Source organism: Scyliorhinus torazame, chromosome 8 (genome assembly GCF_047496885.1).
Source record: "Scyliorhinus torazame isolate Kashiwa2021f chromosome 8, sScyTor2.1, whole genome shotgun sequence".
Lineage (NCBI taxonomy): Eukaryota > Metazoa > Chordata > Chondrichthyes > Carcharhiniformes > Scyliorhinidae > Scyliorhinus > Scyliorhinus torazame.
In genome coordinates, this window is record NC_092714.1 from 252,767,595 (window position 1) to 252,781,664 (window position 14,070).

Sequence of the window (14,070 nt, forward strand, 5' to 3'; positions counted from 1 at the left end):
AATCTGCGATTCCCCCAAATTGACATTTCCCTTGGCCCTGCCCCCAACCTGCAATGCTGGCGAAACTGCCTCCAAATTCGCAACAATGCTATTGCCACCGGACTCCCTGAGTGTTTCCCCGGGGCCGTCGCGAGCGACGCTGTTGCTGGCGCTTTCAATCTCGACCCCCTACACAAACTCTCGTCCATTCTGACCCACTGGGAATCCAGCCCTCTGACCCAGCTCCGCACCTTCTTCACATTCGCCGCCCAGTGAGTCCCTGCCCTTCCGAATGGCAGCCCCACACTCCCTCCCCGCCCCACCCCTGCCCCTACCTCCAGCCGAGACACCACAAAATACTCACTCGTCTAGATTTAATTTGTACCCCGAGAAAGACCCAAACACCCGCCAATATTCCCCGATTGACACATTTGGTTCCGACATGTATAACAGCAAATCATCCGCATATAAGGACACCCAATGCTCTACCACCCCCCACCCCCTGCTATGTCCCTTTCCATACCCTTGAACTTCTTAATGCAATGGCCAACGGCTCAATCGCGAGTGCAAACAACAGGGTGGTCATAGGACATCCCTGCCTAGTCCCACGGTGGAGAGAAAAGTACCCCTGATGTTATTTGTGCGGACACGCGCCCTCGGCTCCTTATATAGTAGCTTTACCCTGTCCACAAATCATGGTCCAATCCCAAATCACTCCAGAACTGCCATCAAGTACCCCCATTCTACCCGGTCAAACACTTTCTCAGCGTCTAAAGCCACAACCACCTCGGTTTCCCTCCCCTCCATCGGTGCCATAACCACGGCCAATACCCTCCTGATGTTCGAGAAGAGCTGCCTCCCTCTCACAAACCCCGTCTGATCTTCATCTATCACCTTTGGGAGGCACTCCTCTAGCCTACCTGCCAGTACCTTCGCCAACACCTTTGCGTCCACATTTGAAAAATGAAATGAAAATGAAAATCGCTTATTGTCACGAGTAGGCTTCAATGAAGTTACTGTGAAAAGTCCCTAGTCGCCACATTCCGGCGCCTGTTCGGGTAGGCTGGTACGGGAATCGAACCGTGCTGCTGGCCTGCCTTGGTCTGCTTTAAAAGCCAGCGATTTAGCCTAGTGTGCTAAACCAGCCCCTTTTTAAAAGTGATATGGAAGTCTAACACCCATACTCCGTCGGATCCTTATCTTTCTTAAGCAACCGGGAAATCGATGCCTGCCCCAAAGTTTGTGGTAACACCCCCTTCCCTATCACCTCCTCAAACATCCCCACCATCAGCGGTGCCAGCTTATCCTTGAATTTTTTATAATATTCCACCGGAAACCCATCCGGCCTTGCCACCTTCCCTGACTGCATCCTCCCAATTGCATCTTTTATCTCCTGCTCCACTATCGCGCCTTCCAATATAGCGCTGTCCTCCTCCCCTAACCTCGGGTACTCCAGCCCATCTAGAAATTCCTGCATCACCCGGTCTTCCCCAGGTGGCTCCGACCTTTACAACCTCTCATAAAATTCCTCGATGACCGTATTAATCTGATCCAGAGCCACAACCAACTTCCCTGTCCTGTCCCGCACCTGAACAACTTCCGTAGCCGCCTCCCTCCGAAGCTGACCCACTAACATACATGTTCGTAAACTGCCCCCTTGCTCGCCTCAATTGGCACACCGCCTTCCTGGTAGATAGTCAGTCAAAGCTCGCCAGTAGTTCCTTCCTCATTTCCAACTTCACTGGATCCCCATCTTCTGCATAACTCCTATCTACCTCCAACCTCGCATCTATTACCCTCTGACGCTTCAACTTCTCCTCATCAAGCTGACGTTCACTCTCCTGCGAAGAAGTCGATGAATGGTTGCCACCTTCGGGCAAACCCCAATACAGATTCCCTCAAGGCGAACTTAATTTTTTCCATACCCAGAAAACTTGACATGTCCGAAAGCCATAGTTCGGTCTTCAGGGGTTTTGAGTCCCTCCAGGCCAGCAGTATTCGCCGCCGGGCTATCAGGGAAGCAAAGGCCAGAACATCTGCCTCTTTCTCCCCTGGACTCCCGGGTCTTCTGAAACCCCGAAAATTGCCACTCCTGGACTCATCACCACCCTTGTTTTCAGCACCCGGGACATGACCCCCGCAAATCCCTCCCAGTACCCCCTAAACTTAGGACATGCCCAAAACATGTGAACATGGTTCGCTGGTCCTCCCGCACATCTAGCGCACTTGTCCTCTACCCCAAAGAATTTGCTCATCCGAGCTACGGTCATGTGGGCCCGGTGAACGTCCTTAAATTGAATCACGCCGAGCCTGGCACATGTTGCGGTTGAGTTTACCCTACTCAGAGCTTCCGCCCACAGCCCGACCTCCATCTCCCTGCCAAACTCCTCCTCCCATTTGAGTTTCAGTTCCTCCGTCTGGGACTCTTCCCCCTTCATGAGCACCTTGTAGATATCCGAGACTCTACCCTCTCCTCCTTCTCCTCTAGAGACTATTCTGTCCTGGATCCCTATTGGCGGGAAGCGTGGGAAGGATGGGTCCTGTCAGCGTACAAAGTCACGCATCTGTAAGACCTAAAGTCATTTCCCCTTACCAGCCCAAATTTCTCCTCCGAGCCCCTCAAACTCGCAAGGCCCTCAAGCTTTTAGTATGCGCAAGCACCCTTGACTCTTGACCCAGCCTCCCAACCCCTCACGTTCCATGTGACTATCCTAACTGGGGGTCTCTCTCCCCCCCCCCCCCCCCTCTTCTTATCCATCATTGTCATACCACCGGGCTCTGCCTCAAGAGCTGACCCGCCCCTATCCATTGTTAACATCAAACCCCCTCGCCCCCTCCCAGAATCCCCCCCTGTACTTCCTCTCGCAAAACCTCACCCAATATCGATCCCTTTCCCCCCCTTCACACCTCTTAGGCCCATCAAAACCTGCTCACCAGGCTCCAATGTACACAGCTCCGCCTCCTACCTCACCTCCATTCACTAGCCGACTTTAGTTAGCTAGTACGGGGGCCACCCCCCAAGGCATTCCATCCCCTCCCACCCAGTCCAGGAAAAAACAATCCAACTCAATAAAATAACATATAACCGTCGCAACAAAGAATGCCAATCAAACCAAACAAAAATAGACTTAAACTCTATAACAATGTGAAGTCAAGTGAGTTACAATACAGGTCAATGAACAGAAAGTTGTAACATTTATACATTCTCCAGCTCCCCAACCACAGTCCACGACCTCTCTCCAGTTCCACTCCTCACTTCTGTCACAAGCCTTGTCCCAAGGAGGCGGCTGTGCCTTCACGAACGCATCAGCTGCCTCCACCGTCTCAAAATAAAAATCTTTGGTGTTGTACGTCACCCTCAGCTTCATCGGTTACATCACATCAAATCACACCCCACTGTTGTACAGTGCCGTCTTTACTCGGCCGAACGCCGTTCGCCTCTTTGCCAACTCCACCGTCAAGTCCTGGTATATCCAAACTCCAGCACCAGCTCACTGCATCTCCCGCTTCTGCTTCACCCAGCTTAACACCCTTTCCTTCATGTGATATCTATGGAAGCAGATAATTACTGCTCTTGGTGGCTCATTCAATTTTGGCTTCAGCCTTAACGACCGAAGAGCTTGGTCAAGTTCATACCTGGAGGGCTCCTTCCCCTCCCCCATCAACTCCGCCAACATCTTGGTGAAGTACTCTGTTGGCCTGGAGCCCTCCACCCCCTCCGGGAAGCCCACAATCCTCAAATTGTGCCGCCTCGAGCGTTTCTCCAAATCTTCGAGCTTTGCTCGAGGCCCTTTGTGAGCTTCCACCACCCTCCGCAGCATGTCCCCCATCGAGGTGTGCTGGTCGCTGTGCTGCGACACGGCCGCCTCCACTTCCTTCTTCTTCTCGCTCTGCTCTCTCACCTCGGCCGATGTCTTTGCCACAGCTACCCTCACCGGGGCAATTGTCTCCTCCACCAACGATTTCAGTGCGACTGCCATCTCCTTCCTCAACGCCTTCATGTGCCTCGCAAACTGCTTCTCTAGCTCCACAGCCATCACCCCAGTCATCGTTTCCACGGTAAACAGTGCGGCCCCACCATACGCTCCAGCCTCCACCTTGCCAGCCCTTTTGCTGGCCCTCTCACTCGACAGTGAACCCTCATTTCCTCCCTTCTTCACAACTGCTTTTTGCAGTCCAATTGGCATCCTTTAGCGGCTTTTTATCTCACTTTCTTCAATCCTCCAAAAATTACCCCCGGGACCAGACTTTAAACCTCCTAAAAATATACCTCAAGCGAGAGCCACCCAATGTGCGACTTCCCCTCTACATGCCGCCACTGGAAGTCTCTCCCCTAGCTTTCAAATGGCCAGAATTGGGCCTGGCCAATAGGAAATGAGGGAAGGCCTTTCTTACTATTGAATAATTTCATGTAATAATAATATAATAATAATCTTTATTGTCATAAGTAGGTTTACATTAACACTGCAATGAAGTTACTGTGAAAATCCTCTCGCCGCCACATTCCGGCACCTGTTCGGGTACACAGAGGGAGAATTCAGAATGTCCAAATTACCAACAGCACGTCTTTCGGGACTTGTGGGAGGAAATCGGAGCACCCGGAGGAAACCCACGCAGACACGGGTAGAACGTGCAGACTCCTCACAGACAGTGACCCAAGCCGGGAATCGAACCTGGGACCCTAGAGCTGTGAAGCAACAGTGCTAACCACTGTTATCCCAATTTGTTCCCTGAAAAACTGTGGGAGTGGGCCACAAAATAAAGGCTGAAGTCCCAAAGTTCCTGTGGAACTCTTTACCGCAGGAGGCTGTGGAGGCCAAATCATTGAGTGTCTTTAAGGCAGAGTTAGATAGGTTCTTGATTAATAAGATGATCAGGGGTTATGGGGAGAAGGCAGGAGAATGGGAATGAGAAAATATCAGCCATGATTTAATGGTGGAGCAGACTCGATGGGCAGAGTGGCCTAATTCTGCTCCTATGTCTTGTGGTCTTATGGTCTAAAGCAGAGCTCATGGCCTATGCAAAACTAGCTACAAAGTCTCAGCAATTGTGTTGTAGTTGCACTTCTATTTCTGGTATGCTGATAGAATTTCACAGCTTGGGATTTAGAAGAAGCTATTCTTAGTTGAATTCCATCCTTGGTGATTAATTAGTAAATCACACACCCAGAACTGTTATGACACATATACAAATTGACAGTAGTATTGATTTGAACATTGTATGTCGTCCTGTAAGGCTGTGACATGGAGACGAAAACAAAAAGCTTTTACAGTTCTAGTTTCAACAATCCCCGGGACTGTGCTAATGGCAATTTAAGCAACAGGTCATGGCAACTTGCTTAATTTTTCCTCCCTATTAGGAATACTCCACTAGGCACTCGGCACTTTGATAGCTCAGCCAAGACTGGGAAGTCTGTGAAAGGAGATGTCACTGGCACATTCTCAAACCAAACTATTCTGGGCTGCAGTGTGTTTGTACACCAAATAATGCTGCATACATAGGCTACTCTGACTATTGCATTCATTTATATCACACCTTTAAATGTACAAATAATCCCAAAAAGAAATGACTGAGCAAACTGAAAAAGTCAGCATTTTTACAAGAGATTTTAAAGAGATCTTAAACATCAAGCCCAGTGTTTTAAAGCAGGCATGCTGTATGTAATTCTTTACTCTCCAAACTATGCCAGTGCATGTTTTGTTTGGTACAAACATGTTGGGATAATACAAAACAAGATTTCACAACATAAAAGTTTATTTTTGTTTAAAAGAAATGAGTAGTCTCTAGTTAAATCATCCCTTACAGATTGAGTTATTTCCTTTTTAATTACCCAGTATGTGTTCAGTGCCGCATCCAGAAGCAATAACAAAGCCAAATTTTCACATCAGGTCACATTGCCCCAGATATTTTTGGTATCACAAGTCAAAATCAGTTCTTACAAATAGGAGGTTACATGTTTCAACAAATAAAATCGTAACTTATATGAATGCATCTACATCTGCAGGAAACAAAAACAAAGCTTCACAATTTCATCTTGCATAATCATTTAGCAATAATGTTGCTTTTAGCACAGATGTCAAAGTAAAGGGGCAAAGTAAAACAAAGGACATGCTCCATCTGTCTGCAAACGACAAGACCGCGTGTGTGAATATATGTACCTTCTAGCACACGTACATGAGCCACACTGTGAGCTCAATTGATGTTCCTAAATTGGTTATTAGTGTTATTCTTAGCACCTCCAGGATTGTTTATCAAGTTTTGACAAAGAGTCATTGGACTCGAAACATTAGCTCTTTTCTCTCCCTACAGATGCTATCAGACCTGCTGAGATTTTCCAGCATTTTCACTTTCGTTGTTCATCAGGTGTTGTCCAATCGTGGAATCATATCTATTGATCGACACTATGTTTTTGAGTTTTGCAGGCACAGGCTGATTGAAAACGGTCAGTGATGGGGTGTACTGTTTGATATGATTCATTAGTCATTGGGACGTACAGCCTACATATCTGGCATCACACTGGCACTGAAATTCATATACCACATTAGTCATTTGTGTGACTGGCAGGTCGTCTTTTTGGCTTGAAGACAGCATCCTATTGGAGGAGAATGCCACTCAAACTGCGTATTAGCAGCATGAAATGGCTAGATTCATCTGTTCCTCAAATGTTTGAGACACCTTACCCTTAGGGTAATCTGAGATAGACTGGGCATTGTTCAGGACGAAAGGTGGTACCCATGGCCCATTCAAGAGTTTGTGTGACATTCAGCAAATAATAATCTGATCAGTGTAGCCAATATCCCACAGGATGGCTTTGATGTGCCCTATGTCAGTAGTGGGTTTGAACAGTGAGCAAGTGCCTATCACACAAATGAGTAATGTGGTTTATGAATTGCAGTGCCAGTGTGATGCCAGGTATGTAAGCCATACTCCCAAATGACTGGCAAATTGTATCAAACAGCACATTCCTTTGGCTGTTTGTAACAGGCAAAGTGCCAACCATACCCAGCCAGCCCATGCTTGCAAAATTCAAAACATTGGGTGGAATTCTTTTTTGATTGATTGATTGATTTATTGTCACATGTACCGAAGTACAGTGAAAAATATTTTTCTGCGGCTAAGGGAAGGTACATAATAAACAAAAAGAATAATTGACAATGTACATTGACAAATAGGTAATTGGTTACAGTGCAGAACAAGGGGCCAAACAAAGCAAATATGACATGAGCAAGAGCAGCATAGGCCATCATGAATAGTGTCTTACAGGGAACAGATCAGTCCAAGGGATAGTCGTTGAGGAGTTTAGCTGTGGGGAAGAGGCTGTTCCTATGTCTGGATGTGCGGGTCTTCAGACTTCTGTATCTTCTGCCGGATGGAACGGTCTGGAAGAGGGCAAAGACTGGGTGTGAGGGGTCTCTGCCAATGCTGTCTGCCTTCCTGAGGCAGCGGGAGATGTGGACAGAATCAATGGGAAGGTGGCAAGCTTGTGTGATGCGTTGGGCTGAGTTCATCACACACTGCAGTTTCTTGCGATCTTGGGTCAAGCAGTTGCCATACCAAGCTGTGATGCAGCCGGATAGGATGCCCTCTATGGTACATCTGTAAAGGTTTGTGAGAGTCAATGCAGACATGCCGAATTTCTTTAGCTTCCATAGGTAGTAGAGACGTTGTTGGGCTTTCTGGACTGTTGCATCAACGTGAGTGGACCAGGACTGACAGTTGGTGATGGTGACCCCAGGAACTTAAAGCTATCGGCCATTGATGTAGATGGGGGCTACGCTTCCTGAAGTCGATGACCAGTTCCTTGGTTTTGCTGACATTTAGAGAGAGGTTGTTTTCAGTACACCTTGCAACCAAGTGATCTATCTCCCTTCTGTAGTCTGACTCGTCATTGTTTGAGACACAACCCACCACAGTCATATCATCTGCAAACTTATAGATCGAATTAGAGTTAAATCTTGCCACACAGTTACATGTGTACAGGGAGTACAGTAGAGGACTGTGCACACATCCTTGTGGAGCCCCGGTGTTGATGACTATTGTGGAGTAGGTGCTGTTACCTATCCTGACAGATTGTGGTCTGTTGGTGAGGAAGTCAAGGATCCAGCTGCACAGGGAGGGGTCAAGTCCAAGATTGCAGAATTTGGTTATTAGTCTTGCCGGGATAATAGTGTTGAAGGTGGAGCTGTAGTCTATGAACAGCAGTCTGGCATAGAACAAAGAACAAAGAACAAAGAAATGTACAGCACAGGAACAGGCCCTTCGGCCCTCCAAGCCCGTGCCGACCATGCTGCCCGACTAAACTACAATCTTCTACACTTCCTGGGTCCGTATCCTTCTATTCCCATCCTATTCATATATTTGTCAAGATGGCCCTTAAATGTCCCTATCGTCCCTGCTTCCACTACCTCCTCCGGTAGCGAGTTCCAGGCACCCACTACCCTCTGCGTAAAAAACTTGCCTCGTACATCTACTCTAAACCTTGCCCCTCTCACCTTAAACCTATGCCCCCTAGTAATTGACCCCTCTACCCTGGGGAAAAGCCTCTGACTATCCACTCTGTCTATGCCCCTCATAATTTTGTATACCTCTATCAGGTCTCCCCTCAACCTCCTTCGTTCCAGTGAGAACAAACCGAGTTTATTCAACCGCTCCTCATAGCTAATGCCCTCCATACCAGGCAACATTCTGGTAAATCTCTTCTGCACCCTCTCTAAAGCCTCCACATCCTTCTGGTAGTGTGGCGACCAGAATTGAACACTATACTCCAAGTGTGGCCTAACTAAGGTTCTATACAGCTGCAACATGACTTGCCAATTCTTATACTCAATGCCCCGGCCAATGAAGGCAAGCATGCCGTATGCCTTCTTGACTACCTTCTCCACCTGTGTTGCCCCTTTCAATGACCTGTGGACCTGTACTCCTAGATCTCTTTGACTTTCAATACTCTTGAGGGTTCTACCATTCACTGTATATTCACTGCATTAGACCTTCCAAAATGCATTACCTCACATTTGTCCGGATTAAACTCCATCTGCCATCTCTCCGCCCAAGTCTCCAGACAATCTAAATCCTGCTGTATCCTCCGACAGTCCTCGTGTGTCCTTGTTTTCGAGGTGTTCGAGTGTTGATTGTAGGGCCAGGGTGATAGCATCTGTTGTAAACCAGTTGCAGCGATAGGCGAATTGCAATGGATGAAGACTGTCTGGGAGGCAGGTGTTGATCTGTCTCATGACTAGCCGCTCGAAGCAGTTCATGATAACAGATGTCAGTGCCACTACTTGGTAGTTGTTGAGGCACGCTACCTTGTTCTTTAGTTTAGGGGCTGTTTTAGCACAGTGGGCTAAATAGCTGGCTTGTAATACAGAATAATGCCAGCAGCACAGGTTCAATTCCTGTACCGGCCTCCCCGAACAGTCGCTGGAATGTGGCGAATAGGGGCTTTTCACAGTAACTTCATTGAAGCCTACTCGTGACAATAAGTGACTATTATTATTATTTGGTATTGGTATTATGGTGGTCTTCTTGAAAGAGGTTGGAACCTCGGAGCGGAGAAGCGAGATGTTGAAAATATCTGTGAATACACTCGCCAGTTGGTCTGTAAATGAACTGAGTGATTGCCCAGGGACTCCGTCGGGGCCCGTCGCTTTCCGCAGGTTCACTTTCAAGAAGGCAGCTCTTACCTCTGAGGCTGTAATAGTGGGTATGGGTGTGTCCACGGCTGTTGGGGCGCGTGGCACTGATATATTGGCTGACTGTTCAAAGCCGATATAGAACACGTTCAGTTCATCGGGGAGGGATGCTCCAAAACCAGAAATTCTGCCTGGCCTTGCTTTGTAGCCCGTAATCTTGTGTAAGCCCTGCCATAGGGGTCGTGGGTTTGTGTCATTGGCTTGGGACTCTAGTTTGGTCCGGTATTGTCTTTTGGCATCCCTGATGGCTTTACATAAGTCGTACCTGGATTTCTTATATAGGTCAGGGTTGCCAGACTTGAACGTCTCCATTTAGGACTTCAGCAGGGAGTGGACCCTTTGGTTAAGCCAGGGTTTCCGATTGGGGAACACCCATATTGTCTTCTTTGGTACACGGTCCCCGACACACTTACTGATGAAGTCTGTGAAGGTGGTTGCGTACTCGTCCAGGTTAGGTGCAGTGGCCTTGAATATGGACCAGTCCACAGACTCCAAGCAGTCACAGAGGACATCCTCTGATGCTTCAGACCAGCACTGCACCAAAGCCTCCGCAGGTGTGTTCGATGGCAGGCATGGTGGGAGGGCCAGAAATCGGTTTCATGCCAGTGTGAATTTACAGTGGGAGCTTCCACTGTTGCCCATGGTGGGTCAGAAAACCAACCAGAGTTCAACATGACTTCATTTGCATCCATTAATGGACCAGAAATTTGGCATGTTTTCCTGCTGGAAGCCGCAGCGGGAATACTTCATGTTCCTGCACTCGCCACGGCACTTAGTCGCAAAATAGAAGTATTCCACCCATAGTGTTCAACAATAGATGCAATTTTGTGATTGAACAACCCTTGCTAAACAATCCAAGTTTTGCTAAGAATTACGCTGACAATCAATTTAAGGTTATCAGTTAGGCTCGCAGTGTGGCTCAATTAAGTGTGCTAGAAGTTACATATAGTCACACACAGGGCACTGGCTAAAGCTGACTGAAGGAACATCCATGTATTGTACCATTTTCAATGAACCAATAGCTTAGGGGACAACTATTCTCTGTTCATTCCCGATAACAATGTCTTAACCAATCAGAGTTTGAATAAAAGCTTGGTAGTTGACTGTTCCCTGGTACATCTAACAGCGCAGCAAGATCCGCCTCTGGGCTATCAGGAAGGCAAAGGCTGCCACTTCAGCCTCTCTGCCCACCTGCACTCCTGGATCCTCCGATACTCATGCATAAATTGTTTGTTCCCTTTACAATTGGTATTCTTGCGACCTGATGGGTACAAGTTGAAAAGTTCCAACAGGATGTCTCTATTTTCCAGCAGTACTCAAGTTCTGTACTACCCAATGACTGAAGGGCACAGTTTAAGGGGTCTCTGTTTAATTTAAATGCAAATTGTTTAAAATTGGTGGATTAACTCATGAGTGAAAGATTGCTGAACGAGAGGGTAAATTTGTTTAGTTTTACTTAATTTTATTTGTAAAAGGGAACATCAAATTGAACATAATGAAAACATGGCTACAAAAATAAAAGCTATTGGCATAAACTCATTGCTTTACATTGATAGCGTGGTACGATGTATGCCATAAATACCTCCTAAATGAATAGGCATATCAGCAGCCAGAGACTCACAGGGAACACCTTTCCTTGTTTGACAGTTGGCACTACCTGATGCTCCGCTGTCGAAGCCGTTCGCGCATGCGCAGAATAACGAGCGGTTAACCCGTCCAAGCCCCCTCCTTGCGCTCGTCCTCATACCCGATTGGTGTGGCGACGTCAGCCGGCGGAGGAGTCCCGCCCCCCTCAGACCGATCCGGTTGGCTCAGCCGCTTGTCAATCGGCGAGCGGCCAACGGGCGGGGACGGCCGTTGGGCTGAGGGCGGGCGGTGCTTGGATTGGCCGGACCGGCTGTCCATCGAAGTGCGTAGGCGTCAGGAATGGTCGGCCGGGGCGCCGGCGCCGTGCAGTTTTGTGGGAGAGTCGGGCAGCAAAGGTGGCGGCTGGGCTCGGCTTACGTTCGGAGGAGCTTGAGGGGGAGGGCTTTTTAAATTTTGTGTTTATCATTCTGAGCCCTTCCCCCACCACACCAATTAGCCCCCCCCCTCCCAAAGTTGTAACTTGTTTACGTTTGAGTTTGTGAGGGGGGGGGAAGGGAAGTAGTTTTAGGTCGTCAGCCATCATGGGCCTCAGGAAGAAAAGCAAAAACCCTGCCGTCTTCAGTCATGAGTTCGTGATCCAGAACCATGCGGATATCGTGTCGTGCATCGCAATGGTGATTCTGCTGGGGCTGATGTTCGAGGTAAAGGAGGGTTGATCACCCGGGGCAAAGGGCGTGCAGGGGCCCAGAATTTGAATAGCGGGATTGAGGTGGGTGGTCACCTCGACTGGAATGGGCCAGGTGAAGGCAGAAGTGGTCGGCGTTGCCACTCAAGTCTACGCATCTGGAGGGGTTTGGCGGAGTGGGAGGTGAGGGCCGGTTGTACACATCCAGCCGTCTGATCATCATATCTTGTAACCTGCTGCTGCTTTTCCACCAAGTGCTGGCTGCACTCATTGAACTTCGCATTTTGAAAATGAAAACTGGTGCGTTACAGGTTGCTTGTTTCATCGTAAATATTCTTACTGGCATTTCAGCATCTTCAAATTTCACTTCGGATGTAATTCAGAACGTTCTCACCATAAGCGGTTCAGTGAGCACTGAAGAATGCTCTATTATGATGAGCTTGTGCGTTTTTACTTACAAAAGTAGATACTCTTATAGCGAAGCAAATGGGTAGGCTAATTGTGCTTGGTTGCCTTTGAAGTTATGTTGTTATAATCGGATTTGCCAATCGTTGTTGATAGTTTATGACTGCAAGCCTCATTTTGGTGAGAATATTTACAACACAAGTGCCAACATATTAGTCGGCAACTCTTGAATTATGCTCTCTTGAACAAGCTTGATAGGAATTGCTTCAAACTATTATACTGTGCCATCGTGAGTCATATTTTGTCATGTGAGTCATGACCCCAGTGTATCAGTTAAGATGCCAGACTTTTAAATATTTGTCTTTAGGCATTTGTCATTTGAACTTCCATCACAGGAACATTTTCCAGGATTTAGTTCTTAATATATTTCCCAGAGTAGTATTGTATCAGGCGTTTAGCTTCAGTATCTAGCCCACCTTTGCTGTGACATTACTATCTATGCCTCTGTCGTTGGCATGTTTGCTCTTCTGAGGGCCTTTGTCTCCTGTTCCACCATTGAATTTTTGCAAAGCTCCCTAGATGGGTGAACCTTTGAATTTTTTGTTGCAGTAACTGAGGATTTGAATAGACTAGAATTGTATCCTAACCGGGCAATTCGGCATGCAATGCAAATCCTAGTTTACAAATTAACCTTGATGATAGATGAACTATCTTGCAAAGCTATGCCATTACTACCTTTTTTTGAGGTGGCAATGTATGTTAGGAATTGTTTGATATAGTGGGTCATAGTCAAGGAACTGTTGATGCACTGACATTACAGCTGTTCAAAGAACAAAGAAAAGTACAGCACAGGAGCAGGCCCTTCTGCCCTCCAAGCCTGCACCGACATGCTGCCCGTCTAAACTAAAATCTTCTACACAGAAGGCAGCTCACCATCAACTGCTTATGGGCATGGCAATAAATGTGGTTTTGCCAGTGATACTTGCATCTCAAGAACAATTAAAAGAAATAAAAAGCACAAAGCTTTAATAAAACGAGGAAATATGTCATGTTCTTGCTTTTCTCACTTCTCATCTATCACTTGGGTTCTGGGGTGGCTGCAGCTGAATGCTGATTGTCAGTGGTTCAGTGATTGAATTGCCTCTGAATCAGGTCATGATCCTGAGAGCTTTAACATGTAATCATCATGACAATTCACTGCAATAGCCAATGGTACCGCATTGTTCAAGGTGCTGTCCATCTTTTCAGATGAGGGGTTAAACTGAGGTTGTGAATGTGCTAACAAGTAAATGTAAATGACTGACTGTGTGGTACATTTACTATGAAGAGCAAGGAGTCCTCCCAATATTTAACACCCGTGAGTTAACATGACCAAAAAAAAAAAAAATTTTTTTTAGAGTACCCAATTAATTTTTTCCAATTAAAGGGCAATTTAGCGTGGCCAATCCACCGAGCCTGCACATCTTTGGGTTATGGGGGCGAAACCCACGCAAACACAGGGAGAATGTGCAAACTCCACACGGACAGTGATCCAGTGCCGGGATCGAACCTGGGACCTCGGCACCATGAGGCAGAAGGGCTAACCCACTGTGCCACCATGTTGCCCTCTACCAAAACAAATTAGCAGGTCATTTCATTCCTTTGCTTTTTCTGGAACCTTTATTGTGCGCACACCAGCTGTTGTGATTGCCTACAAAACATTTGAAGAATTCACTGACTGTAAAA

General features: G+C 47.2%; 1 protein-coding gene across 4 annotated transcripts in view; it reads left to right on the forward strand.

Moving 5' to 3' along the window:
- Positions 1–11,608: 11,608 nt before the first annotated feature.
- Positions 11,609–14,070, forward strand: part of LOC140428542 (translocating chain-associated membrane protein 1-like 1) — a 112,110-nt gene continuing 109,648 nt past the window's right edge. Inside the window, exon 1 of one of the 4 annotated variants that reach the window (XM_072515134.1) lies at positions 11,609–11,956. In XM_072515134.1, the coding sequence (XP_072371235.1) occupies positions 11,837–11,956 (120 nt within the window). In that variant the 5' untranslated portion in view covers positions 11,609–11,836. Of the gene's footprint in view, positions 11,957–12,022; positions 12,241–14,070 lie in introns of those variants that run through there. The other 3 variants (XM_072515131.1, XM_072515135.1, XM_072515133.1) reach the window with 3 other exon arrangements.